Source organism: Ahaetulla prasina, chromosome 3 (genome assembly GCF_028640845.1).
Source record: "Ahaetulla prasina isolate Xishuangbanna chromosome 3, ASM2864084v1, whole genome shotgun sequence".
Taxonomy (NCBI): domain Eukaryota; kingdom Metazoa; phylum Chordata; class Lepidosauria; order Squamata; family Colubridae; genus Ahaetulla; species Ahaetulla prasina.
In genome coordinates, this window is record NC_080541.1 from 114,852,789 (window position 1) to 114,879,533 (window position 26,745).

Genomic DNA, 26,745 nt, shown 5'->3' on the forward strand with positions numbered 1-26,745 from the left:
CAATGAAGTATTGTTGGAAGCAAATATCCCTAAAACATGGACAAAGGTAATAATAACATTGATACCTAAAGAAGATTCCGATTTATTACAAATAAAAAATTACAGACCGATATCATTGTTAAATGCGGATTACAAAATCTATACCTCAATAATCGTAGAAAGATTGAAAAGATTTTTAAAGGACTTCATTCACATGGATCAGAATAGTTTCCTACTTCAGAGGCAAATCAAAAATAATATGCGGACGATCCTGAATACACTGGAATATTATGAGACACACTCGGGAAAGCAGATGGCTATGATTTTTCTTGATGCACAAAAAACGTTTGATAATTTGAATTGGCAGTTCATGTTTACACAATTAGAATATATGGACTTTGGAGAGAAATTTACCAATATGATCAAAACACTATATCATAGACAAACAGCAAAGGTGATTATGAATGGTGACATCACTGAGAATTTTAACATAACAAAAGGCACAAGGTAAGGTTGTCCCTTATCCCCACTGCTATTCATATTGACTTTAGAGGTATTAGCCAGAAATATCCGACAAGATAATGAAATAAAGGGTATGAAAATTAAGAAGGAGAAGTATAAGTTACAGGCTTTTGCCGATGACTTGGTGTTTGTTTGTTTATTAATTAATTAATTTCTTTATTTGTCGAGTACGTATTATATAATATATATAAATATAAGCATGAATTGAATACTTAAAATGAATACAATTTAAAGGGAACATTAGGCACGCTGGTGCTCTTATGCACCACAGGAAACAGGACCTAAATTAATTACAAAGGTAGAAGAATATGGGGCAGTTGCAGATTTGAAAATAAACAAAACAAAAATATTGGTTAAAGTTTTTACAGATAAGCAAAAGAGAATTTACAAGAATAATGAATATGCAAATTGTAAAAAAGTTAAATACTTAGGGATCCAATTGACGACAAGATGTGTAACTCTCAAAGAAGGCAATTACAACAAATTGAAAGCACAAATTAAAACAGATTTGGAAAACTGGCAAAACCTGCAACTGTCCCTATTGGGGAGAATAGCTATGATTAAGATGAACATCCTGCCAAGATTATTATACCTGTTTCAGATGATTCCAATAAAATTGGGGGAAATATTTTGAAGACTTAAATAAGTTGGTATTAAAATTTGTATGGCAAGGGGAAAAGGCTAGAATAAAATTAAAACTGTTACAAGATCTTAAAAGCAGAGGAGGTTTTGGTCTTCGGATTGGGAGTTATATTACCAAGCATCGGCACTTTCGTGGGTGAAAGAGTGGGTCAATTTGAGGAATATAAGGCTATTAACATTGGAAGGTCATGATCTGCAACTGGGATTGCATGCCTTCTTATGGTATGAGAAGGGCAAGATACACAGCTACTTCAAAGGCATCTCATTAGAAATTCATTACTGCTAGCATGGACCAAAATTAAACAACAACACTATTTATAAGCGCCAGTATAGTTATCTATAATGGAGGCATGGATATATCCCAATGTCATAAATATGGATAAAATTCTAAGATACAAGGACTTTTAAACGAAAGGGGAGAACTAAAAACAAAACAAGAATTAAAAAGATTAGAGATTGATTTATCATGGTGGCCACAGTTGCAAATACAATCCAGGTACAAAAAGACAGGTAGATGGGTTTTATAACGAACCAAATGAGCTAGACCAGATTCTAATGGGAACAGATGAAAATTAAGAAGGAGAAGTATAAGTTACAGGCTTTTGCCGATGACTTGGTGTTTGTTTGTTTATTAATTAATTAATTTCTTTATTTGTCGAGTACGTATTATATAATATATATAAATATAAGCATGAATTGAATACTTAAAATGAATACAATTTAAAGGGAACATTAGGCACGCTGGTGCTCTTATGCACCACAGGAAACAGGACCTAAATTAATTACAAAGGTAGAAGAATATGGGGCAGTTGCAGATTTGAAAATAAACAAAACAAAAATATTGGTTAAAGTTTTTACAGATAAGCAAAAGAGAATTTACAAGAATAATGAATACGCAAATTGTAAAAAAGTTAAATACTTAGGGATCCAATTGACGACAAGATGTGTAACTCTCAAAGAAGGCAATTACAACAAATTGAAAGCACAAATTAAAACAGATTTGGAAAACTGGCAAAACCTGCAACTGTCCCTATTGGGGAGAATAGCTATGATTAAGATGAACATCCTGCCAAGATTATTATACCTGTTTCAGATGATTCCAATAAAATTGGGGGAAATATTTTGAAGACTTAAATAAGTTGGTATTAAAATTTGTATGGCAAGGGGAAAAGGCTAGAATAAAATTAAAACTGTTACAAGATCTTAAAAGCAGAGGAGGTTTTGGTCTTCCGGATTGGGAGTTATATTACCAAGCATCGGCACTTTCGTGGGTGAAAGAGTGGGTCAATTTGAGGAATATAAGGCTATTAACATTGGAAGGTCATGATCTGCAACTGGGATTGCATGCCTTCTTATGGTATGAGAAGGGCAAGATACACAGCTACTTCAAAGGCATCTCATTAGAAATTCATTACTGCTAGCATGGACCAAAATTAAACAACAACACTATTTATAAGCGCCAGTATAGTTATCTATAATGGAGGCATGGATATATCCCAATGTCATAAATATGGATAAAATTCTAAGATACAAGGACTTTTAAACGAAAGGGGAGAACTAAAAACAAAACAAGAATTAAAAAGATTAGAGATTGATTTATCATGGTGGCCACAGTTGCAAATACAATCCAGGTACAAAAAAGACAGGTAGATGGGTTTTATAACGAACCAAATGAGCTAGACCAGATTCTAATGGGAACAGATGAAAAATTAATTAAGAGGATATAAAATTACTTATTAACTCACAAACTGGAAGAAGAACAAGTAAAGAATTATAATTTGGGCTAAGAATTTTGACTATACAATAGATTTGGACAGGTGGGAGAAATTATGGAATAGAAATCATAAACTTACAATGTCAACAGCATACAAAGAAAACCTCTATAAAATGTTTTACAGATGGCATTACTCACCTGCAAGATTAGTGAACATTTATAAAAACAAATCGGTTAAATGTTGGAAATTCAATCAGACACCAGGCTCATACTATCACCAGGTTCATACTATCATACATCACATGCCCCAAAGCCAAAAAATACTGGAAGAACATACATATATGGCTGGAAAATATGATAGGACAACAAATAAATCTGGAACCTGAAACATTTTTGTTTGGCATGCTTCCAGGAAATTATAATAAGGGTAGCACATATTTGGTTCTACACATCTTAACAGCAGCTAGGATTGCATATGCGCAATGTTGGAAAAACCCAGAAACCCCTGCAGAAGATATTATAATAAAAAAAATTCTGGAATGTGCAGAAATGGATAGGTTAACCCTAAAAATTAAAGGAAAAGAAGTTTCGGACTATTTCATAACATGGGAACTATTGTCAGCTTTGGAAGCCATACTAGGCCGAAGGCTTCCGTGCGCTGCCACAATTCTCCTCTGTGGGAAAGGAGGGGAGGAGAGTGGTAGTGCAAGGGATGATTAGACATAATAACATTTTCTGCCGGTCAAGGTCAGGCTGGGTTCGCATCTGGAGGAGTGGCTGGAGTGATGCTTCGACATGGGACAGTTGAGGATTGGAGCATGTGACTGGCAGAGGGGTCATGAGGGTGGAGATTTTGGGGTTTGTGTTACTGAGGGAGGAACCGGAACCCCCAGTTTTGGTTTTCCTCCAACTGTGCCAGTTTACCTATGCTAGTAAAAGAACTTTGAAAGATGTTGGTTTTGGAGTCTTTTCTGCAGGAGGGGTTTTCTGGAACATTGACGTTAAACCGAAACTGCCTTTTGATCATGGCGGCACCCCCCTCCCTGGGGGGCAGTTAGCAACTGGACCCCAGCATCTGCCAAAACCCTGAGGGGTGGTGTGAGACCCCAGTGAAAAAATGGAGAGGAAAGAAGAAGAAGTCCTAGAGGGGGCAATAGGGCCAGAGGCTCAGGAACTCATTGATATCAGATTCTCCCCATCGGTAGACATGGTACGGAGCCTCAAAGCTGCAGAAACTGCTTGAGAACTAGGAGCGTGGCCCAAGGAATCTGATTCCTGTAGAAGTTGCCATTCCGACCCAATGCCTGAAAGAGGGCCAGAGGTGAGGTCTCCGGAGGAGCGTGGCTTTCCCAGGCGAGCGGAATTCCCCCAACCTACTTTCCAAACACAATGGAGAACTAGAAGACCCGGGGGATTGGGAGTGTCAGCCTGCCCCAGATCAGTGTTTGAGAAAATAAAAACCCAACTTCATCATGTTGAAGAATTTGGTAATTTATATCATACAAGTCTGGATGCGGTGGAAGCAAAGCTGGAACTGGAAGTAATTCAAAACCCCAGAGTCATATTCTCTCCTGAACCCTCCCCCTACTAGAGGTCATACAGTAATAGTCTAATGTCTTCTTTCTCCTCAGCCACGTGTAGTTTCACTTCCGATATTCTCCCTCTGTCAATCTTCTGAATGGAATGTGGAATCAGCAGCTGCCGTTACATTCACACGCCAACACAATTCAAACCTCTGGTTTTGAAAATGGCATTTCCCCTCTCCCCCACATACAATGTCAGCCGACGCTGGGAACAGTGAAAACCTCCCCCCCCTTCTCCATAAAGCATGTAAGACAATCAGTAGAGCAAACTTTTAACAAGGTAATAAAATAGTCAGATAATCTAGTAGGAGAAATACACTAAATTAAAGTGGAGGCTGACATTCGGCCCTCCTCCGAAAGAAGGACGGTAGTGCTGGAAAAGAAAAGAAAAGTTAGGGTTTATCAGGATATTTGTTATAAAATAGTGCCAGTTTTTTGGGGGCCTGCATATCTTCTTTGTTAACCCATTCAGCTTGTGATAGAGGGAAGTGTTTCCATGCTACTAGATATTGGATTTTATTTCTATGTTTTCTAGAGTCTAGAATTTCTTTAATTTCAAAATGTTCTTCCCCGTTGATGAGGATAGGTACAGGGGCCTTAGTAGGATTTGGTCTAAAGGGGGATGTGTGCTCAGGTTTGAGCAAACTAACGTGGAAAACTGGGTGAATTCTTTTGAGAGATTTAGGTAGTTCCAGTTGGACCGTTACCGGATTTATGATTTTCACATATTTTGGTCCAAGTTTTTTAGATTTTTGAGTTGTTTGTAAATATTTAGTAGATAAGAAAACTTTATCTCCTACTTGGAACTTTTTCTCAGGAGCTCTCTTTTTATCTGCTTGTTTTTTGTGTGAGTGATGAGCATCATCAATTGCTTTTCGTGTAATCTTCCATGTACTTTGCAATTGTTCTATCCATTCAGCCAGGGACGGAATCAATGGTTTTGTTCAGGAGTTCGGAATGGGGACAAATTCTTGACCAGAGACAATTTTAAATGGGGTGAATCCAGTGCTGCTATGAACAGAATTATTGTAAGCTACTTCCGCAAATGGTAATAAGTCTGCCCAATTATCTTGTTGATAGTTAATGTAACATCGTAAGTATTGTTCCAGTACTGAGTTCGAGCGTTCACAGCCGCCATTAGTCTGAGGATGATGGGAGGAGCTTAAACCTTGGGTGGGGCCTATCAACCGCAAGAATTCTCTCCAAAACTTAGAAGTGAATTGCACCCCTCTGTCTGAGATTATTCGTTTAGGAACTCCATGGAGTCTGTAGATGTGTTGGACAAACAGTTTTGCCAATGTTTTTGAAGAAGGAATTTTGGAACATGGGATAAAGTGCACTTGTTTGGAGAACAGGTCAGTAACCACCCAGATTACTGTATTTCCTCCACTTTCAGGTAATTCCACTATGAAATCCATGGAAATTTCTTTCCATGGGGCTTCTGGACGGGCTATTGTTTGCAGCAACCCAGGAGGTTTCCCTGGTGGTCTTTTAGCTGATGCACAAACAGGACAGCTTGCTATATAGGATTCAATGTCTTTTTTAAGACCTGGCCACCAAAACTGTCTTTTCAGGAGGTGTAAGGTTTTGACGAATCCAAAATGGCCAGCCATTTTAGCATCATGACAACGTAGAAGTATGACCTCTCTCAGAGATGCAGGCACGTACAACTTTGCTCCCACCCAAGCTAGTCCGTCGCGAAGAGTGCACTCGTGCGAATGGGCTAAGAACCAGTCATCTTTGTTTAAGGCTTCCTTGAGCGAGTTGGTGAGGTCGTCTGGTAACATTGGATCGGTATGAGCTTGGGTACGAGTAATCGCCGGGGCTGCTAACTGTTGCACTGGGAGTATAGGTCGTGCTACTTCCTTGCGAGTACTGTTGTACTGAGGTAAACGGGAAAGGGCGTCCGCGAGGAAGTTCTTTCCCCCAGGAATGTAGCGCAAGGCAAAATTAAAGCGGTTAAAGTATTGGGTCCATCGAGCTTGTTTTGGTGATAGCTTTCTGGGAGTTTTCAGGGCTTCTAAGTTTTTATGATCAGTCCATACTTCAAAAGGGTGTTTGGCCCCCTCTAAGAATTGTCTCCATGTTTGGAGAGCCCAGTGCACTGCAAAAGCCTCCTTTTCCCAGATGGCCCATCTCTGTTCTGTTTCAGTGAGTTTACGAGATGTGTAAGCACATGGTTGTAGCTCACCTTTAGCATTGGTTTGGAGTAAAACTGCTCCAACTGCTACGTCGCTAGCATCAGCTTGAACCACGAATGGGGATTCCATGTCAGGGTGCTTGAGGACAGGCTCGGCGGCGAACAATCGCTTCAACTTCTCAAAAGCGGCCTGACACTCCATTGACCACTTCAGTGGTAAGGATGGTTTGGGTTTAGTATTTCCTCTTGTTTTGAGGAGATTGGTGATTGGCAGGGCAATGTCAGCAAAAGAGGGAATGAATTGACGATAAAAATTAGCAAATCCCAGAAAGCTCTGTAATTGTTTGCGGGTGTGAGGAGGTGCCCACTCTAGTACTGCTCGGACTTTGGCAGGGTCCATCTCCAAGCCATCAGAGGAAATACGGTATCCCAGATAGTCGATTTTTGATTGGTGGAATTCACATTTCGACAATTTTGCATAAAGTTCAGCAGCTAGCAATTTTTTAACTACTGCTCTTACTAGCTTCACATGCTCCTCCATGGTTTCAGTGTAGATAAGTATGTCATCAAGATAAACAAGAACCCCTTTAAACAAGTGTTCATGGAGAACCTCATTTATTAGTTGCATGAAAACTGCTGGGGCCCCTTGCAACCCAAATGGTAAGACTCGGAATTGAAAGCAACCAAGGGGACAATTGAACGCTGTTTTCCATTCATCCCCTTCCTTTATGCGTACTCTGTAATACGCTTCTCGTAAGTCCAGTTTAGTAAAGAACTTTCCGTTGGCTAAGTGGGCGAGCATGTCTTTCATAAGAGGCATGGGGTATACATTTTCCACGCACACACAGTTCAGATTTCTATAGTCAACTATCAAGCGAAAGGTGCCATCTTTCCCGGAACATGACTGGGGCTGCAACCCGAGGCCTAGCCGGTTGAATGAATCCTCGTTCTAAATTTTTATCTATGAAGTTCCGTAATTCCCCTAATTCTTTTTGGGTCATGGGGTAAGATTTCGGTTTCGGGAGTTTCACTCCTGGTAGAATGTCTATTGCACAGTCTGTGGGCCTATGGGGAGGCAGTACGTCAGAGGCCTTTTCACTAAAAACCTCTCGTAGGTCCCAGTACTCTTTAGGAATTTTTTCCTCCCCCTCTAGGCGCTCAACCATTGCCCCTAGTTTCTCAGGGCAATCAGGATCAGGGGTTTTTGAAATTATGTTCTTCTTCTTTTGTGCCTTTGTGCGGAGTCGCACCACCCCTGTTCTCCAGTTTATTTTAGGGTTCCATTTTCGGAGCCACGAGAGACCCAGCACGAGAGGTTGGTCCATCCCTGGAGCAACTATGAAGTTTATGATTTCTTTATGGTCATCTATGGTCATCTCTATGGGCTCTGTCACAAAGTGGGCTGGGCCTCCCCCCGCTATCGATCCATCTAGTTGGCAGAAAGCTATGGGCCTGCTCAATGTTTTTAGTCTTAGTTCCATTCTCTCCACCACCTCGGGGCTTAAGATACATCGGGTACACCCAGAGTCTAAGAGGGCTAGCATTTCCCCTTGCATTCCTGAGGATGGGATATGCAGTTGTACAGGAACGGTAAGGGGCCCCCCTTTCCAACTCACCAAGAGGTCCTCATCCAATTCCGAAGATGGCTCGGTGTCATCTGACCCGGTCGGAGTCCCAATTCCTTCTCGATGGGAGGAGCGTTCTTTGCGTCATCTGTTCCACTCTTTGCGACCTCTCGCGATTTTGGTTCCACCTGCGCCATTGGTTTTTTGCCACTAGGGGTCGCCTTTGGCGGCAGCTTCGCCCGACAATCAGCGGCTCGGTGGCCTTCTTTTCCACATCTGAAACAGCCCGTGGGTTTCTTCTTCCCACTTTCCACTGCAACAGAATCTCTGGTCGGTTCCCTCAGGAACTGAGTTGGGGTTTGCCTCCAACTACGATAGCTTCGCAGGCGGTCCTTGGCTAGGTCTATCTCCATTTCTGCTGCCAGGGTGTACCAGCCATGCAGGGTAGTTGTGGATGCTCGGGCTCTACACAATTTATATAGATCTCCGTTTAGGCCGTCTTTGTATAAATCCAAAAGAGCCACTTCCGACCACCCTCTCATGAGAGGTGCCAGATCGCTGAACTCTTGGTTGTAGTCAGTCACTGGTCTCTTCCCTTGTCTGATGGACATCATGTGAATCTTGGCCTTTTGCTCTGCCAAGGGGTCCTCAAATCTCATTCTCAGGGCTGCCATAAAATGGTGGTAGTTCCTCAGGAGAGGGGAATCCACTTGGTACAAGGTCACGTACCAGGAAGCCGCCCTCCCACTCAAGACTTGAGTCACGCTTCTCACTTTAGAGGCTTCTGACAAATAATCCTCGCCCCATTCTTGCATGTGGCTGTCCACTATAGCCTGGAATAAGCCTACTTCTTTAGGGTCTCCATCAAACTTTCTGGGAATTTGGGGAAGTTTAGGGTTTTTTTTCCTGTGAGGTAACGTTTGTGCAGTGGGGGTCCCCTGACCCCTACCCAGATCTGTGGCCCCTGGAGAACGCAGCACAGGCTCTCGTTCTTCCTGAATATTTTTGCTGTATGGTGTTTCCCCGGTGGCCATCAAAATTTCTGTTTCCACATCCTCCCTATCCCCCCAGGGGTTTTGGGTGGGGTCTTCATACCTTTCACGCTCTCTCTGTCGCTCTTTTGCCTCACGATACAGTCTGACGGCTTTTGCAATTTGTAATTTATCCTTAATTTCCTCCTCCTGTTGCCAAGCAGAGAGTTTTTTATGTAGTTTTTTCAGTGTCCCCAGCCACTCTGTAGAAATTTCTGAGTATGTGGGAGGGTCCGTTGTGGCTGCCAAGGCTGCTCCTGTCTCCTCCAGCTCATCTTCTGAGGTTGGCTTTCTCCCCAGAAAAGATTCGTTATCAACTCCTCTATGATAGTCCTGGGATGAGATGTCTGCCAGCTGCTCCTCATTAGGTTCGCATTCGTGCTCCGACATCGTTAAGGGAAAAAAAAAGTTTTCAGTCCCCTTGGTTGTGATCTGGGATGACTGATTTTGGGTGAGTTCCAGCTTAATGTCAGCCTGCCCCAGATCAGTGTTTGAGAAAATAAAAACCCAACTTCATCATGTTGAAGAATTTGGTAATTTATATCATACAAGTCTGGATGCGGTGGAAGCAAAGCTGGAACTGGAAGTAAATCAAAACCCCAGAGTCATATTCTCTCCTGAACCCTCCCCCTACTAGAGGTCATACAGTAATAGTCCAATGTCTTCTTTCTCCTCAGCCACGTGTAGTTTCACTTCCGATATTCTCCCTCTGTCAATCTTCTGAATGGAATGTGGAATCAGCAGCTGCCGTTACATTCACACGCCAACACAATTCAAACCTCTGGTTTTGAAAATGGCATTTCCCCTCTCCCCCACATATAATGTCAGCCGACGCTGGGAACAGTGAAAACCTCCCCCCCCCCTTCTCCATAAAGCATGTAAGACAATCAGTAGAGCAAACTTTTAACAAGGTAATAAAATAGTCAGATAATCTAGTAGGAGAAATACACTAAATTAAAGCGGAGGCTGACAGGGAGATTCAATGGAATGGAGTCTGCCTACCCCCATAAAATCCCAGTCTCTTGCAGATCTCCCAGAAAGGTTTGAATGTTTGGGAGTTGGGAGCCACATGAGCCCATCCCGCCCGCCCCCCCCGAAAAATGGAACTTAACCCATCCTAGGCTCATCTTTCCCCCTTACAAAGAGGGGAAAATTGGGGAGGCTCAAGCCCAATCCGATGACTCCAGAGGGCATCCGATCATCTCCCACGTGCAGCAAGGAATTTACATGTCTGGAATGCACCCAACAAAAATGGCTTGGGGGGTGCAACCCCCCGACAGACACCTTCCGCCTGCCAGGCCCAGCACTCCCTCCCCCTGCTTCCATCCCCCCAGGCTGGGCGTTCTATCCAGGACAAGGATGGGTCCAATGCCAGTGGCAGCCAGCTGTTCCCACTCCGAACTTCCATGGACCTCCCTGGTTTTCATATGGCCCTTCAGCCAATACATTACAAGGAACTTTGATCCAGCAACCAGGGGAAATTCCACCCCCCTCTGCAACTCAGCAACCAATGTCTGTCTCGGCAGCTGTCCCACCCCCCCAAAGGGGCCAATTCAGCAACCCGCAACAGCTGTCCCACAAATTCTTCCCCAACTACCAGCAGCCCAGCCACCACCATCACCACCACCAGCCCCACCTCTCTTCAAAGCAACTTTTGACGGCACACCACACAAACTAGCTTACTTCATCAGCAGAATCTGGGCTCACGTAAATCAATTTGGACATCAATACCGATCGGAAAGAGACTTGATAAATGCCATTTTCGACGGCATGAATGAGGGAGAGGCCTCTGAATGGATTGCCCAGTTCCACAATGAACATGTTCCAGAATTAAATGATATTGCAGGATTTGTGGCACTGCTCAGAGCCAGATTCGAAGATGAGGACTGTATTGCAGAAAGCGAAGCCACCTTAAAAACAATGAAACAAGGCAACAGACCCTTAAAAGAATTTGTATGGGACCTTAGACGAGTAGCCGGAAACCTCAGCCATTGGCCAAACCGCATTCTCCTCCACTATTTCAAAGAGGCAATCAATCAAGAAGTCAGAAAAGCCTGTAGCATACGGGGAGTACCTAATCAATTGAACGACTGGTACAACTGGTACCTCTGGACAGAGAAATCAACCCCCGCCCCCCCCCCCACTTCTACCAAAAAACCTCCCCAAAGACTGTTAGCCAGACCTCCACTCTCTAAATCTGCAACACCCTCAATCCATCAATCACCGACGGTTATAAAATGCTACCGCTGTGGCAAATTAGGACACCGAGCTTCGGCCTGCCTGGCTCCAGCACCCATCCCACAACAGCGCCCAACAACTGCGGCCCGAGGGAAAAAACCTCCAAGAGGAAACACAAACACCACTCGATTCGGAAGACAAGCGGTGGACGTTCCCCTCCCCACTGAAGAAACAAAGGCACCTCCATCGGCTGAAACACCTCCCAACAACCCATCCGAAGAGGATGACCCTATGGTAAGTGCACCCATTCCCCCCTTCGTTATTACAGTTAACTTAATAATTCCAGGCACGGGGGAAAGGAAAGAGGTGCAAGCCATTATAGACACCGGCTGTACCAGATATCTAATAGGGATGGAAGTTGTGAACCAACAAGGCATCAAAACACTAACCTTAAAACACCCAATAAAATTCCATCAAGTCAATGGAACATTAATTGGCGGAGTTCCAGCCACCCAAATTACAGAACTGATTGGCTTAGACATTGGAAAACATCACGAACTTATAAGGTTCATAGTAATTCCAAAAATATCAGAATATATTATACTAGGCCTAGCCTGGCTGGACAAATGGGCCCCAAAAATCAGGTGGGAGGATGGGTTCAGAAAAATCATATGGGATGTCGCTCCCTTAAAACCTACCCCCCCCCAATAAACAACTGAGGCATGAAACCCACCAGGGGGAGCCAGCAGCCACTGTATCTGACTCACCTCCAGATGAACCATGCATTCCTAAAGCATATGTAGATTTGGCAAAGGCCTTCAGCGAAGAGGAATGTAATCTCCTTCCTCCCCATCGGCCTACTGACTGTACAACTGAGTTACAACTTGACGTACAACTACCAAAGCCCAGAATGTACTCAATGACACCCACAGAAATTACTAATTAAGGAGGTACGTCGACACCAACCTAGCCAGAGGGTTTATCGAATCTGCAAAATCACCACTGGCCACACCTGTGTTGTTTAAAGAGAAGAAAGATGGCTCTCTAAGGCTATGCATTGACTTCAGAAATTTGAACTGCCTTTGCATACAAAACACCTACCCATTACCACTAATGAAGGACTTATTAAACCACCTAGCAAAAGGCAAGGTTTTCACCGAATTGGATTTACGAGAGGCTTATTACCGCGTACGCATTCGGGAAGGCGACGAATGGAAAACTGCTTTCAACTGCCCCCTGGGCAGTTTCCAGTTCTGGGTCATGCCTTTCGGGCTCCAAGGGATGCCAGCACTCTTCACGCAACTCATCAACAAAACCTTGCATAGCCACTTATATAATGGGGTTCTTGTCTACTTAGACGACATCTGTCGTGTCCCACTCCTCCGCTGACGGCCGGGTCAGGAAATCGAATCAGGCTTGCCTCTGCAGCTCTGCCCAAAGTCCTAGCAAAGTCCTCAGAGCAGGCAGGAGACCAGTAAGTGACTTCTGCAAGATAAGTTCGACTTTGCCTGACTCAGAGACTGCCAGAAAGCAGATCCTTTATATAGGCCATGGGATGTGGCTCCATGACTCAGCACTCCTTAAGGCCTGCCCCTCCCTTCCTTCTGTTGCCTCCGCCTATCCAGCCTTCTGATGGGAGGGTCACACCAATCAGCAGCTGTTGGGAATAAACCCTCCTCAGGCTCACATGCTGTGGAGGAGGGGAGGGGTCTAGCTGCTCCGTTTGCCTGGGCATGGAGTCAGGGCTGGGGAGGAGATGCTCCTTCTTCTGCAGTTTGTGTGGGCATGGAGCCAGGACTTGGGCCGGGAGGCATACATTCCTCCGTGTTCGAGCAGGTAAGAAGGCCCGGCTGCTCTGAGGCGGGCAAGACACAACACCATCCTTATACCCAGTGAGAATATGGAAGACCATATAAAATTAGTTAGACCGGTCCTGAAAAAGCTCCTAGCTGCCAAACTATACGTAAAGCTGTCAAAATGCGAATTCCATAAGGAATCTTTGGACTACCTGGGCTGTCGGGTATCAAACCAAGGGATTGAAATGGACCCAGGAAAAGTAAAAGTAAAAGGACTGGCAACCCCCGCGCACGCGTAAACAGTTTCAACGTTTCCTGGGATTTGCAAACTTTTACCATCAATTCATCCCTTCTTTTGCGGAGGTTGCTCTCCCGTTGACAGAATTGCTAAAGACTGGTCCGTCTCCTGGCAAGCCAAAACCTAGCCAATCCCTGGCTTGGACAATGAGCTGTCAAAAATCCTTTGAGCAGCTGAAACGCCTGTTCGCAATGGAACCCATTCTCCAGCACCCCGACCCAAGTAAACCATTCATGGTCCAAGCAGATGCAAGTGATGTGGCCGTAGCAGCTGTCTTAATGCAAAGAAATGCCCAAAATGACCGAATGCCCTGTGCTTACGTTTCTAAAAAGTTGACAGACACAGAACGCAGGTTGGCGGTTTGGGAAAAAGAAGCTTTTGCTGTACGGTGGGCCCTCCTCTCCTGGAGGCACTTCCTGGAAGGGGTAAAAGAACCATTTGAAGTGTGGACAGACCACAAGAACCTCGAGGCCTTAAGAACCCCTTGAAAACTCTCCCCTAAACAGGTTCAATGGGCTCAATACTTCAAGTGGTTTCACTTCAACCTCAAATACATCCCAGGGGGGCAGAACCTACTAGCTGATGCCCTCTCAAGAAAGCCCCAATTTGACAGTCAACGAGGAGATAGTCCACGCTATGATTCTGGAAACCCAACCAGCGGGCCAAGCTCGTGTCAGGGCACAACCACGCCATGGTACCAACATCCCAGAGGGCAGATTGTTGACGGAGCTAAAATCAGCCCTTAAGACAGATGCCTGGCTCAAAGACAACCTAACGAACTTGACCCTAAGAAAAGGACTAGCTTGGAAAGGGAGCAAGATTTATGTAACATCCAGTATGCGGCTTACGGTACTCCACAAAAGCCATGACTCTCGTCTGGGAAGCCCTTTTGGGTTTAAAAACCCTCCATTTGACTAGGAGGCATTTCTGGTGGCCAAAAATGAAAACTGATGTAGAGGACTATGTGAGGAGCTGCGCCACCTGCGCCACCATGAAATCAAGACCAGGGAAACCCCCTGGTCTTCTCCAGACCACGGACGAACCCACAAGGCCGTGGGAAGAAATTGCTATGGACTTCATCGTTGAGCTCCCTGCCAGCGGAGGCAATACAGTGATATGGACAGTCCTTGATTTGTTTTCCAAACAAGCCCACTTCACCGCCTGCAGCGGATTACTGTCGGTGAGGAAATTGGTGAAACTCTATGTGAAGCACATTTACAGACTACATGGCGTTCCAAAGAGGATAGTATCAGACCGCTGAGTCCAGTTTACTGCTAAGTTCTGGAAGGACTTCCTACGGTCCATTGGGTCATCCCAGGGACTTAGTTTAGCTTTTTTTTTTTTTTAAATTGAAAAAGTTTTTACAAAAAAAAGCTTTGCCCCCCCTTTCCCCCCTCCCCACTCCCCCTCCGACTTCCCGGAACAAACACAAGGTATAGTTAAAAATAAAACAAACATATGCTAAAAATTTTCCCTCCGTGTTCGGGAGCAGGTAAGAAGGCCCCGGCTGCTCTGAGGGCGGGCAAGACACAACAACATCCTTATACACAGTGAGAATATGGAAGACCATATAAAATTAGTTAGACCGGTCCTGAAAAGCTCCTAGCTGCCAAACTATACGTAAAGCTGTCAAAATGCGAATTCCATAAGGAATCTTTGGACTACCTGGGCTGTCGGGTATCAAACCAAGGGATTGAAATGGACCCAGGAAAAGTAAAAGTAAAAGGACTGGCAACCCCCACGCATGCGTAAACAGCTTCAACGTTTCCTGGGATTTGCAAACTTTTACCATCAATTCATCCCTTCTTTTGCGGAGGTTGCTCTCCCTTTGACAGAATTGCTAAAGACTGGTCCGTCTCCTGGCAAGCCAAAACCTAGCCAATCCCTGGCTTGGACAATGAGCTGTCAAAAATCCTTTGAGCAGCTGAAACGCCTGTTCGCAATGGAACCCATTCTCCAGCACCCCGACCCAAGTAAACCATTCATGGTCCAAGCAGATGCAAGTGATGTGGCCGTAGCAGCTGTCTTAATGCAAAGAAATGCCCAAAATGACCGAATGCCCTGTGCTTACGTTTCTAAAAAGTTGACAGACACAGAACGCAGGTTGGCGGTTTGGGAAAAAGAAGCTTTTGCTGTACGGTGGGCCCTCCTCTCCTGGAGGCACTTCCTGGAAGGGGTAAAAGAACCATTTGAAGTGTGGACAGACCACAAGAACCTCGAGGCCTTAAGAACCCCTTGAAAACTCTCCCCTAAACAGGTTCAATGGGCTCAATACTTCAAGTGGTTTCACTTCAACCTCAAATACATCCCAGGGGGGCAGAACCTACTAGCTGATGCCCTCTCAAGAAAGCCCCAATTTGACAGTCAACGAGAGGAGATAGTCCACGCTATGATTCTGGAAACCCAACCAGCGGGCCAAGCTCGTGTCAGGGCACAACCACGCCATGGTACCAACATCCCAGAGGGCAGATTGTTGACGGAGCTAAAATCAGCCCTTAAGACAGATGCCTGGCTCAAAGACAACCTAACGAACTTGACCCTAAGAAAAGGACTAGCTTGGAAAGGGAGCAAGATTTATGTAACATCCAGTATGCGGCTTACGGTACTCCACAAAAGCCATGACTCTCGACTGGGAAGCCATTTCGGGTTTTTAAAAACCCTCCATTTGACTAGGAGGCAATTCTGGTGGCCAAAAATGAAAACTGATGTAGAGGACTATGTGAGGAGCTGCGCCACCTGCGCCACCATGAAATCAAGACCAGGGAAACCCCCTGGTCTTCTCCAGACCACGGACGAACCCACAAGGCCGTGGGAAGAAATTGCTATGGACTTCATCGTTGAGCTCCCTGCCAGCGGAGGCAATACAGTGATATGGACAGTCCTTGATTTGTTTTCCAAACAAGCCCACTTCACCGCCTGCAGCGGATTACTGTCGGTGAGGAAATTGGTGAAACTCTATGTGAAGCACATTTACAGACTACATGGCGTTCCAAAGAGGATAGTATCAGACCGCTGAGTCCAGTTTACTGCTAAGTTCTGGAAGGACTTCCTACGGTCCATTGGGTCATCCCAGGGACTTAGTTTAGCTTTTTTTTTTTTTAAATTGAAAAAGTTTTTACAAAAAAAAGCTTTGCCCCCCCTTTCCCCCCTCCCCACTCCCCCTCCGACTTCCCGGAACAAACACAAGGTATAGTTAAAAATAAAACAAACATATGCTAAAAATTTTCCCTCCTAAGTCAATTATACTCCTGCATTTCTCATCAAATCCTAACCTCCCCCAACGCAATCAGAAATAATACATCCTAATCATTCAAAGGCAGTCTGATATCTCTTCATCTGATATCTGTTTTGAATATAGTCAATCCATTTTTTCCATTCATTTAAGTATTTTTCTTGCATATTTTCTTTCAAAAAGGCTGAGATTTTTGCCATCTCAGCCAAATTGGCAACTTTCAATATCCATTCTTCTATTGTAGGTAATTCTTTTTTCTTCCAATACTGTCCTATCAGTAATCTTGCCACTGTTATTAGATTTAAAATCAATTTAGTCTCAATTACTGTACAGTCCGTGATAATTCCCAGTAAAAAAAATTGTGGCAGGAACTTTATCTTCTTTTTCAAAACATTTTGTAAAATCCACCAAATTCTTATCCAAAAAGCCTTAATATTCTTGCAAGTCCACCAAATATGAAAATATGTAGCGTCATCACAATTACATCTCCAACATTTTGCTTGCATATCTGGATACATACACGATAATTTCTTAGGATCTAAATGCCATCTATAAAACATTTTATAAAAATTTTCCCTTAAATTCTGTGCCTGCGTAAATTTAACATTTCTAACCCAAATTTTTTCCCAAGTTTCCAATAATATTGGCTCCTGAAATTTTGTGCCCACTTTATCATAAAATCCTTTACCAAATCCTTTCAGAATCTATTTCAAATAACACATTATACAATCTCTTTATATGCTCCTGAGACTGATTTCTAATTTGCTTTACCAAATTTTCCTCATTCTGCACTATACCAATTTTCTAATCTTCCTTCCATCTAGCACGTAATTGCCCATATTGAAACCAAGTATAATTTTTCCCTTCTTCTTTTAATACGTGCAGAGATTTTAATTGCAAATTACTTCTTTCAATATACAAAAGATCTTTATATGTAATCATTTCCTGACTCTGTTCTATATATATATTCTCTATTGTATGCCTGGGACTCGCCCACATAGGAACCTTATAATTTAGTTTATAAGAGTATTTTTTCCAAACACACAAGAGAGCAATTCTTAACACATGATTTTTAAAAGCCTTATCCACTTTTTTGTCATAAATTAAATATGTATGCCATCCATATAGCAAGTCATAACCTTCTATATTCAGAATTCTTTCCTCCGTTAGATTAAACCAATCACTTATTGCAGAGAGAGCAGCTGCTTCCTAGTATAATTTAAAATTGGGCATTTTTAAGCCTCCCCTTTCCCGTGAATCTTGAATTATTTTCATTTTAACCCTCGCTTTTTTACCTTCCCATATAAATTTATTAATTCCAGTCTGCCATTCCTCCAAATTTTTATTTTTCTTAATTATTGGTATCATCTGAAAGAGGAATAAAAATCTAGGTAAAACATTCATTTTGATAGCAGCTATTCTCCCCAGCAGCGATAATTGCATTTTTTTCAAAACAATCAACTCCTTCTGAACTTTTTGCCATAACATCTCAAAATTATTCTTGTACAATTTCACATTTGATGATGTAATATAAACCCCTAGATATTTAACCTTTTTTACAATTTCAAATCCTGTTATTTCCTCTAATTTTTCTTTTTGTTGTGTGGTCATATTTTTTATTATCACTTTTGTTTTATGCTGATTTACCTTAAACCCTGAAACCTTTCCATATCAATCAATTATTTCCAACAGAGAAACACTTGAATTTATAGGATTTGTTAAAGTAATCACCAAGTCATCTGCAAAAGCTCTGAGTTTATATTCATATTGTCTAACTTTAATTCCCTCTGTCTCTTTTGATTCTCTTATTTCATCCAATAATGGCTGGATATTGTTTAAAATAAACAATAATGGTGATAAAAGACATCCCTGTCTTGTTCCTTTCGCAATCTTAAAAACTTCTGTTAAAGTACCATTAATTATTATCTGGGCTGTTTGCTCAAGTGGATCCCTCCCAGTGGGACAATGGCACGGGGCTACTGGCACCCCAAGAGTTGGTGGAGAGCCTGTTGCACCAAGACACATATCGAGCCGATACAGACGTGGCAAGTGGTCAGTTGTTCCAAGAGCCCCAGATTGCATCAGCCTAGGCAGAGCACACCAGTCTTCGAGTGGAGAGCCACAGGCCCCTTGAGATCAGTGAATCCAGGGAGTGGGGCCTCCCTCCGCCTTCAAGAAGTCAATCTCTAGCCATTCTCCCCAAGAGATATGGCCAAATTAGCATCGGCAGCATGGCTCAGCTCCCTCCTAACAGCCAAGCCCGGTGGACTGGGATGACAGCTCAGCTGGGAGCCTTTGCCAGCCAGCAGCCAGGTTCTCTGGGCCAGGCCAGAGGCAAGGTAGCCTTTCTCACCAACCACCCCATTGACTACCTCCCACGGATCAGATCCTCCCTGGATGAGCATTCTATCCCAGCCAGGGGTGGGTTCAATGCCAATGGATGCCATCCCCAGCTCCCCAGCCAGCCCCAATGCCACTGCCAGTGCCTCCAGCCACTCCCCTGCGCTTCAGAGCCACCTTTGATGGGACTCCTGCAAAGCTGGCCTATATTTTGAACTGGATCTGGTCCCACCTTGACCACTATGGGTCTCAGTACCAATCCGACCAGGAGATGATCTCAGCTATTGCGGATAACATGGGTGGGGAAGCAGCAGAATGCAGAGCCCAATTACACGATGGAGCCCCAGAACTGGACGACGCTGATGAATTTCTACAGCTGCTGAAGACCTAATTTGAAGACACTGCCCAAGGGCAAGTGGCTGAGGCCAAAATCAAGGAGCTAAAGCAGAGAGGCAGGCGTGCAAAGGAGCTGGTCTGGAAATTCCAGAGAGTGGCGGGAAAACTAAGAAACTGGCTGGAATGCCTTTTCATCCACCATTTCAAAAATGCTCTGTAGCAAGATCTCCAGCAAGCCTGCACCTTCCAAGGAGTCCCTGATCACATCCAGGAGTGGTATCAAATGGCAGTGGCCATGGACCATGAGATCCACCCGCACCAGAAACCCACACCAGAGAAAAAGCCAAAGCAGGCCCTGGGGTACCTAACCAGTGTGAAGCAGGCTGACAAGCTGAGACTGACCTCCAAAGCCACCATCAAGTGCTTCAGGTGTGGTCAGCAGGGTCACCGAACATCAGAGTGCCTGGAACTGGCACCTGCTCCCCAGGCGGAGACCCCGGCTGGTCCCAAGGGAAAGAGAACTCTACGTAAACCACTGGAGAAAGGGAAACTTGCATGGCAAAGCACTGAGGTTCCCCACCTCCCTTCACAAGGGGGAGAAGCTTCGGCTCCGGAAGACCCACCAGATACTGCCAGTGAAGACAGCAAGGCCAGTGAAGATGACCCAATGATAAGTGAGGCCATCTGCCCCTTTGCCATAAAGTCCCAAATAGTTATGCCCCGAACAGGAGCTCATGGGGACATAGAGGCCATCATAGACACTGGATACACCAGGAGCCTAATCGGCCTGCCCACTGTCCAGAAGCTAGGGATAGGCACAACGCCCTTGGCGCTCCCCCATACGCTTTGAGCAAGTCGATGGGACATTAATAGGCGGAGCCTCGGCCAATATAGTCACTGAACTCATGAGGCTGGAAATGGGTCGCCTCACTCATATGCTTCGTTGTACCTCCAAAGATGACAGAATCACTCATTCTAGACCTCGCCTGGCTGGACGAGTGGGGCCCTACCATTATGTGGAAAAATGGCTATCGAAAGCAAAGAATAGGAGCGAGCCCACTGTCATTGCCCCCCCAGGGCAAGGCTGAGCCATCAAAGCCCCCAAATGACCCCAACCCGCGGGAGATGGTAGCAGCCACGGTGGACGTGCGACCGGGCTGTCCCCAGGTGCCTAAGGTGCATAGAGACCTGGCAGACACATTCAGTGAACAAGAATGCAATGCCTTATTCCCCCCCCCCACTGCCCCACTGACTGTGCGATAGAATTTGGGTCAGGGGCTAAGCTGCCTAAGCCAAAGATGTACTCCATGACCCTCAGAGAAATGGATGAGTTGAGAAAGTACATCGATGCCAACGTAGCAAGGGGTTTTATCAAGCCCACCAAATCTAGGGTGGGGGGGAGGGGGAGGCTCTGTGCTCTGTGGATTTCTGTGGAATTAATGCCATGTGTGGAAAACACCTATCCTCTACTCCTAATGAAAGACATGCTAAGTCCCCTGGCAAAGGGCAAGGTGTTCACTAAGCTAGACCTGAGAGGCATACTACTGTGTGCGCATTAAAGAGGAGGGGGAATGGAAGACTGCCTTCAACTGCCCATTAGGCAGCTTCAGGTTTAAAGTCATGCTGTTTGGATTACAGGGAACGCTGGTCTTCATGCAGCTGATCAATGAGGTGCTGCATGAACAAGAAGGCTTTAGTCTATCTAACTGACATTTTCATATTCAGCAAGATGGTGGAGGAGCACATCAAGTTAGAACGCCAAGTGCTGAAAAAACCAATAGTTTTATTTTGGTATTCCTCTTGACTCCCAATGACATCAGCCTGCTCACAAGTAATTTTTTTTTAAAATACAATTAAAATCAAAAGTAGGAAATAAAAGCAAGGTAATAGAGCCAGACTTGAATGGAAAAAATAAAAGAATACAAGGTGGCTTAACTGATCCTTGCCATAGGCCTGGGAGAAGAGCCAAATCTTCTGGCCCTTTGAAAGACCAGTAGGGTGGAGGCCATCCAGGTCACAAGCGGAAGATTCCAAATGGCAGGCATTACAATAGAGGTGGTATATTTCCGGGGTCTTGATAGATGGCAATGTTTAATTGAAGTAACCCGGAGTACCCCAATCCTGCCAGATTGATTTGTAGAGATGGTACTACAGATATGCATTTAGGAACTGGTACTCACGGAAATGTTAGTATCCTTGTTAAGGATGACTTGTAGAAGATGGGGAGGAAGAATTGGCGGAGATTTGAATCGCTCTTCAGGCCGATATACATACATATCTTGGCCATAAATTCCAGGAGGGGAGCCAGAAAGTTCTATTGAAAATTAAACAGTGTGAGTAAAGAAACCAGCTCATCATTTTTAATGTTCATGCTAAAAGTGGAAGAAAAGTCACCTCGATAGGAAGTCTCTGAACTTTCAAGGGAGTCAACTTTTAAAGCATCAAACACTTCAAAATCTGATTTTTTGACATGAATCAGATTGTTTATTGTTCCCATCTGACTGGTCACTACAGGCTAAAAAAAAGAAGACAGAATTAAGAATTTATATAAACTCAAATGCTCACAATTGAGAGATTTTGCTCACAAAACAAGAACTGTATAAAGGCTGTCCTGATCATGTTCACATTGTAGATCCAACTCCATAATGCCCAATCTTTACATTTCAGACTGGAGAAGAAGGAAGCGTACCAGTTTTAATTTAGTTCAAACTCTGTTTTAGCTGTGAACTCACTATGGGGACTTTCTTTCTCATCTTCTTCAATAAGATTAACCAGGAGATGATGGATACCCATGTTTTCCCGAAATAAGGTCAGGTCTTATTTTCTTTCAGGCCCCAAAATAAGCACTAGGGCTTATTTTTTGAGGTGTCTTATTTTTTTTCCCCATGTATGGGAGGCCTACTTCTCCTTGCTCACAGTGGGACAGGAGACTGCAGTGTGCCAGTGCCGATACGAGGCAGAGGGTTGGACCTGTCCCACATGCCACGCGCCAGCTTACCTCAGGTCCCTTGCAGCCAGGTCACCCATGCTCTGACTCCTGCCTTGCAATGTGGCAGCTGCTCCAACAGTCCCTGTTGTGACCCAGGCCCAAGTAGTTATTACCAGACACAATCAGTCCTAAACAAACATATTTTATTAGAGCAGCTGAGAATTACTTCATTCTCACCATAGTCCAAATTAAGTCCAAAACAAAGTCCTTCAGAAAAAATCCTTCTGCTTTATCACAAGCCTTTGTTTTCTTTGGCACCCTGCCAAACGCTTTTTTTTGCCAAGAACCCCATGAAGTTCAGAAACAGAAGACAAGAAACAATTGTAGCAACATTGCTTTCCTACAAAAAACCCAAGAGCCATGGCTGCTCTTTTAAGCCTTATGGGAGCGGGGCAATCATCCCCTTGCTTTACTCCCGAGTCATCCTTTTTGCTTTAGCTGCTCTTGCCTTCTGGCAGCTCTTTGCATACGTGCACTAGGAACAGGCTCCTCCTGTTCCTCTGCCTCTCTGCTGTTCGTCTCTGGAGTCCACGCATTGCTCCCAGATGGCCCTGGCCTCATCTCTGCCTCCAAAGCACAGCCCTTGTCCGGGCCTTCCCCTGACTCCAGGACTGATCCATTGTCCTCCTCAGCCTCCTCACTGTCCGACTCCACTGCCAGCTTCGCAAGCTGCTAGTGGATCACAAAAGCCCCATCCAGAAGGAACCCATGGGGCTGCTGATGTTCTGCTTGCTTACGGCTGCAATGGAGGGGCCGATCTAGCGCCAGGGGTGGCTATAACACAATGTTCATTATCGACTTTATTTGAGATTCCTAGCTGCAATGTACAGCAAAGCTAAAGTTGATCCCAGCCGCTTCTCTCTGCTGTAGTGCCTCCTGGATGTGGCTTACAGCTCTGAGCCTGAAGTGGTGAGAGGCAAGGGCTTTCTTTCTGCCTCACAGAAGCAGAGACAGGCAGGAAGCCTGAGAGCAGACAGTGCCCCAGCATGGTACTCTCCCCTGAGGGCTGCCTGCTCGGCCTCCCCTCCATCTCAAGTCCCACATCCAGCCCATGGCCAGGGCACACGCCGCTTCTGGGCTAGTCCAGCTGGTGGGTAGGCAGCCCTCAGGAGAGAGCACTGTGCTGGGACGCTGTGTGCTCTTGGGTCTCCCGCTTGTCTCTGCTTCTGCGAGGCACAAAACAAACCATAAAAGTCTTTGCCCATGCCCTCCCGGGGCCCTGGTCTCGGCACAGATTCGAGCACGTTCTATGTGGATTACGAAGAGCCCGAGGCTGGTCGCCAAGGCAGCTCTCACCTCCCACCACTTTGGGCTCAGAGCTGTAAGCCACGTCCAGGAAGCACTGTGGCAGAGAGAAGTGGCCGGGGTCAACCCTAGCTTTGCTCTCCATTGCAGCTAGGAATCTCAAATAAGGCCAAGAATAAACGTTATATTGTAGCCAGAAAACAACATTGGTAGCTTTGTCTTCTGCTTCGTCTATGTCTTGCCTTTATTTTCGTGACTTGTGAATGTTTGCCAAGAAAGGCCTTTGGCAGTTTGTCTAATTGGACCAAGGTTTGCGAGAGAATTGAGGAATTTGTGTAGGGAGGCATTTGTTTTAATTTGAGTTAAATGACGCTGGGAATGAAATAATTCTCAGCTGTTCGAATAAAATTTGTTTATTTTTTCATGGACTGAGTTTCTTACTACCTACTTGGGCCTGGGTCACAACAGCTACAGCTAGTGGCTATCTCTAGCAGACCATGGGAGGAAATCGCCATGGATTTCATAGTGGAACTGCTGGAGAGTAATGGGAGCAACGTAATCTGTGGTTCATCTGTTTTCAAAACAAGCGGACTTCATTGCATTCCCAAAGCTTCCCTCAGCTCAGAAGTTGGCCAAGGTGTTCATGCAGCACATTTACTGGCTGCATGGGGTCCCAAGGCACATCATTTCAGATTGGGGAGGAGGTGCAGCTTACAGCAAAGTTTTGGTGGGGGTTACTAAAGCAAATAGGGTCATCCCAGTTTGGGGTTCCATCTGTGCAACAATGGGGTGGAAGAAAAAACTAATGCAATAGGTGGCTCAATAGCTATGTTTCTATGTAATCTATCAGCAAACCAACTGTACTGGATTCACCCTTTTTAATGTAACCACAAGGGTTGAATTTGGACCAATGGCAGAGTTTCCGAGGGAACCTCCTCCCTAGATAACAATAGCTGAATGGATGGATACCTTGAAAGCTGCTTGGGAAGCATGAAGAAAGCCTTGAATAAGGTCAGGGAGTCACAAAAGACAGGCGTATGAGAAGAGAGCCCCTCAGAAGTTGAGAATCGGGGAGAGAGTTTACCTGTCTACAAAATACATAAAGCTGAATCAACCTTGTAAGAAATTGGATCCTAAGTACCGTATTTTTTGGCATATAAAATGCATCTTTTTACTCCCCAAAAGACAGTGAAAATCTGGGTGTGTCTTATATGCCGAATGTAGCCCCGCCCACCTGCCGCCTCCCACCCTTCGGAGGTTGTTGGCTGAAAATCCTATGTGTGGAAAGAGGCTGCTGTTTCGGCATCAACATAGCCATGGTAAGAGCGCTCTTTGCGAGCTCTTTGCGAGCCAGGCTGCCCGAATCCTTTTGAAGAAGCAGCGACAACACTCGGCTCTAGGACAGCTGCCAGGCCTCCCCTCCAGCTCGTTGAGCATGGGAGTGCCTAGCACAGTTACAGCCGCAGCAGGAGCGCTCGCTTCGAGCCAGTCTGCCTCAGCTGCCGTTGACAGCCTACGACGCTACTCAAAGGCAATGCTTCGGGCAATGGGGGAGGAAAAAGAGCGTCCCCTCCCTTCATGGCGTTTTCCGGCATTTTTTTCCTCAATTCACTGAAGCAATTTGCAAAGCCACGCGCCCTCCTCCTTTTCTGCAAATTGCTTCAGAGAACTGAGAGAAAAAAACGCCAGAAAACGCCATGCAGGGAAGCAACGCTTTGGGCAATGGGGGAGGAAAAGAGTATTCATGTTTTTTTCCCTCATTTCCCGAAGCATTGCTTCCCTGCATGGCATTTTCTACCATTTTTTTCTCAATTCTCTGAAGCAATTTGCAGAAAAGTTGAAGGGGGGCACGTGGCTTTATTGAACGTGGCCCACCCACGGCTCTCATCCACTGCGTAGGGCAATGGGACGTACAGATGGTAGGAAGCAGGGCGCTGCGAGTCCAGCTGGAGTTCCTGGCCATGGATCTCCAACTGGGCCTGGGCGGCAGAGCTGAGCAATGGCAATTCAATGATCATTCTCCCCACTTGCAGGGGATCAGGCTAGGTGCCGAGTCCCGGTTGTTGCGATATCCCTGAAGGTCCACGTAGGAGCGGTGATGGAGACTCCACTGCAGAGTGGTGGCAGGCAGGGCTGGCTTGGGTGGAGGGGTCTTGGAGTTTTGTACTGCGGGCTGGGTGGTGGATAGATGTAGGGCAAAGGGAAAGGCGGCAAGGGATATTGTCTGGCTCTCCAGCCTGTTCTGGGGGCGGTTGAACTCCTGCGTCCAGCGGTGTCCAGAGCAGCATGGCCTGCAGGACGCCCTTATACTTGATGCGATTGAGGGGGATGGCGCTGGTGTGGTCCAGTTGTGGGGAGAAATTTCACCAGGTGGCAGAATTGGATCATGCAGCCAGCCAAGCTCAGGGTGCGTGGGTGGAAGATGACATCGTAGATCAGGTGGCGTGGTCCACATGACTGTTTGGGGCTCAGTTCCTCGCAGCACGGTGCTAAGGAGTATGGCAGTAACCAGCGGGAACCTTCAGGATCTGGCCGAAGCTCCAGTCTCCCAATTAGCCAGTTGCTGCAGATGTTGATGTAACAGCGCCGGCTACCAGCTTGGCTCGTGAGCAGGACCCAAATACATATGTATTTGATACATATGTATTTCAGGCTACCCAATCTGGGTTGCAAAAATTTGAACTGCTGAAATCTTTATGTACTCCCTTCTGGGAATCACTAGACTTTGAAAGCACAGCTAGTGCAGCCCTTGTGTTTTATTGTTTTTAAATAACCTGCAGGTTCTCCAAATATTTCTGAACTCCACTCCCCATCAAATCCAATCAGCATTGATAGAGATAAGCAAACTAGGAACTGCCTTTTTACATAATTAATATTAACCAGTTAAATATTAATTGATCTTAATTGTGAATAGCAATCATATTAATTAAATCAGTTTGGCACAAAATTTTACACACATTTTAAAAAACAAGAAAAAAAGAATTCTGCCTCGGTCTACCAGCATCAAGATCATGGTAGGCAGAGACAGAATTCTTTTTTGCTTGTTCCCCCCCCAAATTAAGGTGCGTCTTATACGCCGGTGTGTCTTATACACCGAAAAATACGGTACATAGGTCTGTTCCCAATTGTTCGGATCATAAACCCATTACAGTGGA

The 26,745-nt window shown here is 45.1% G+C and overlaps 1 protein-coding gene across 3 annotated transcripts in view; it reads right to left on the reverse strand.

The window, feature by feature from the left end:
• The window catches only part of LOC131196385 (5'-AMP-activated protein kinase subunit beta-2), a 69,251-nt gene that overhangs the window by 13,624 nt on the left and 28,882 nt on the right, over nucleotides 1-26,745 (reverse strand). For all 3 annotated transcript variants that reach the window (XM_058179161.1, XM_058179158.1, XM_058179157.1), the window contains 2 exons: nucleotides 21,751-21,871; nucleotides 21,537-21,670 (listed from right to left, as the gene is read on the reverse strand). In XM_058179161.1, the coding sequence (XP_058035144.1) occupies nucleotides 21,537-21,670; nucleotides 21,751-21,871 (255 nt within the window). The remainder of the gene's footprint in view (nucleotides 1-21,536; nucleotides 21,671-21,750; nucleotides 21,872-26,745) is intronic.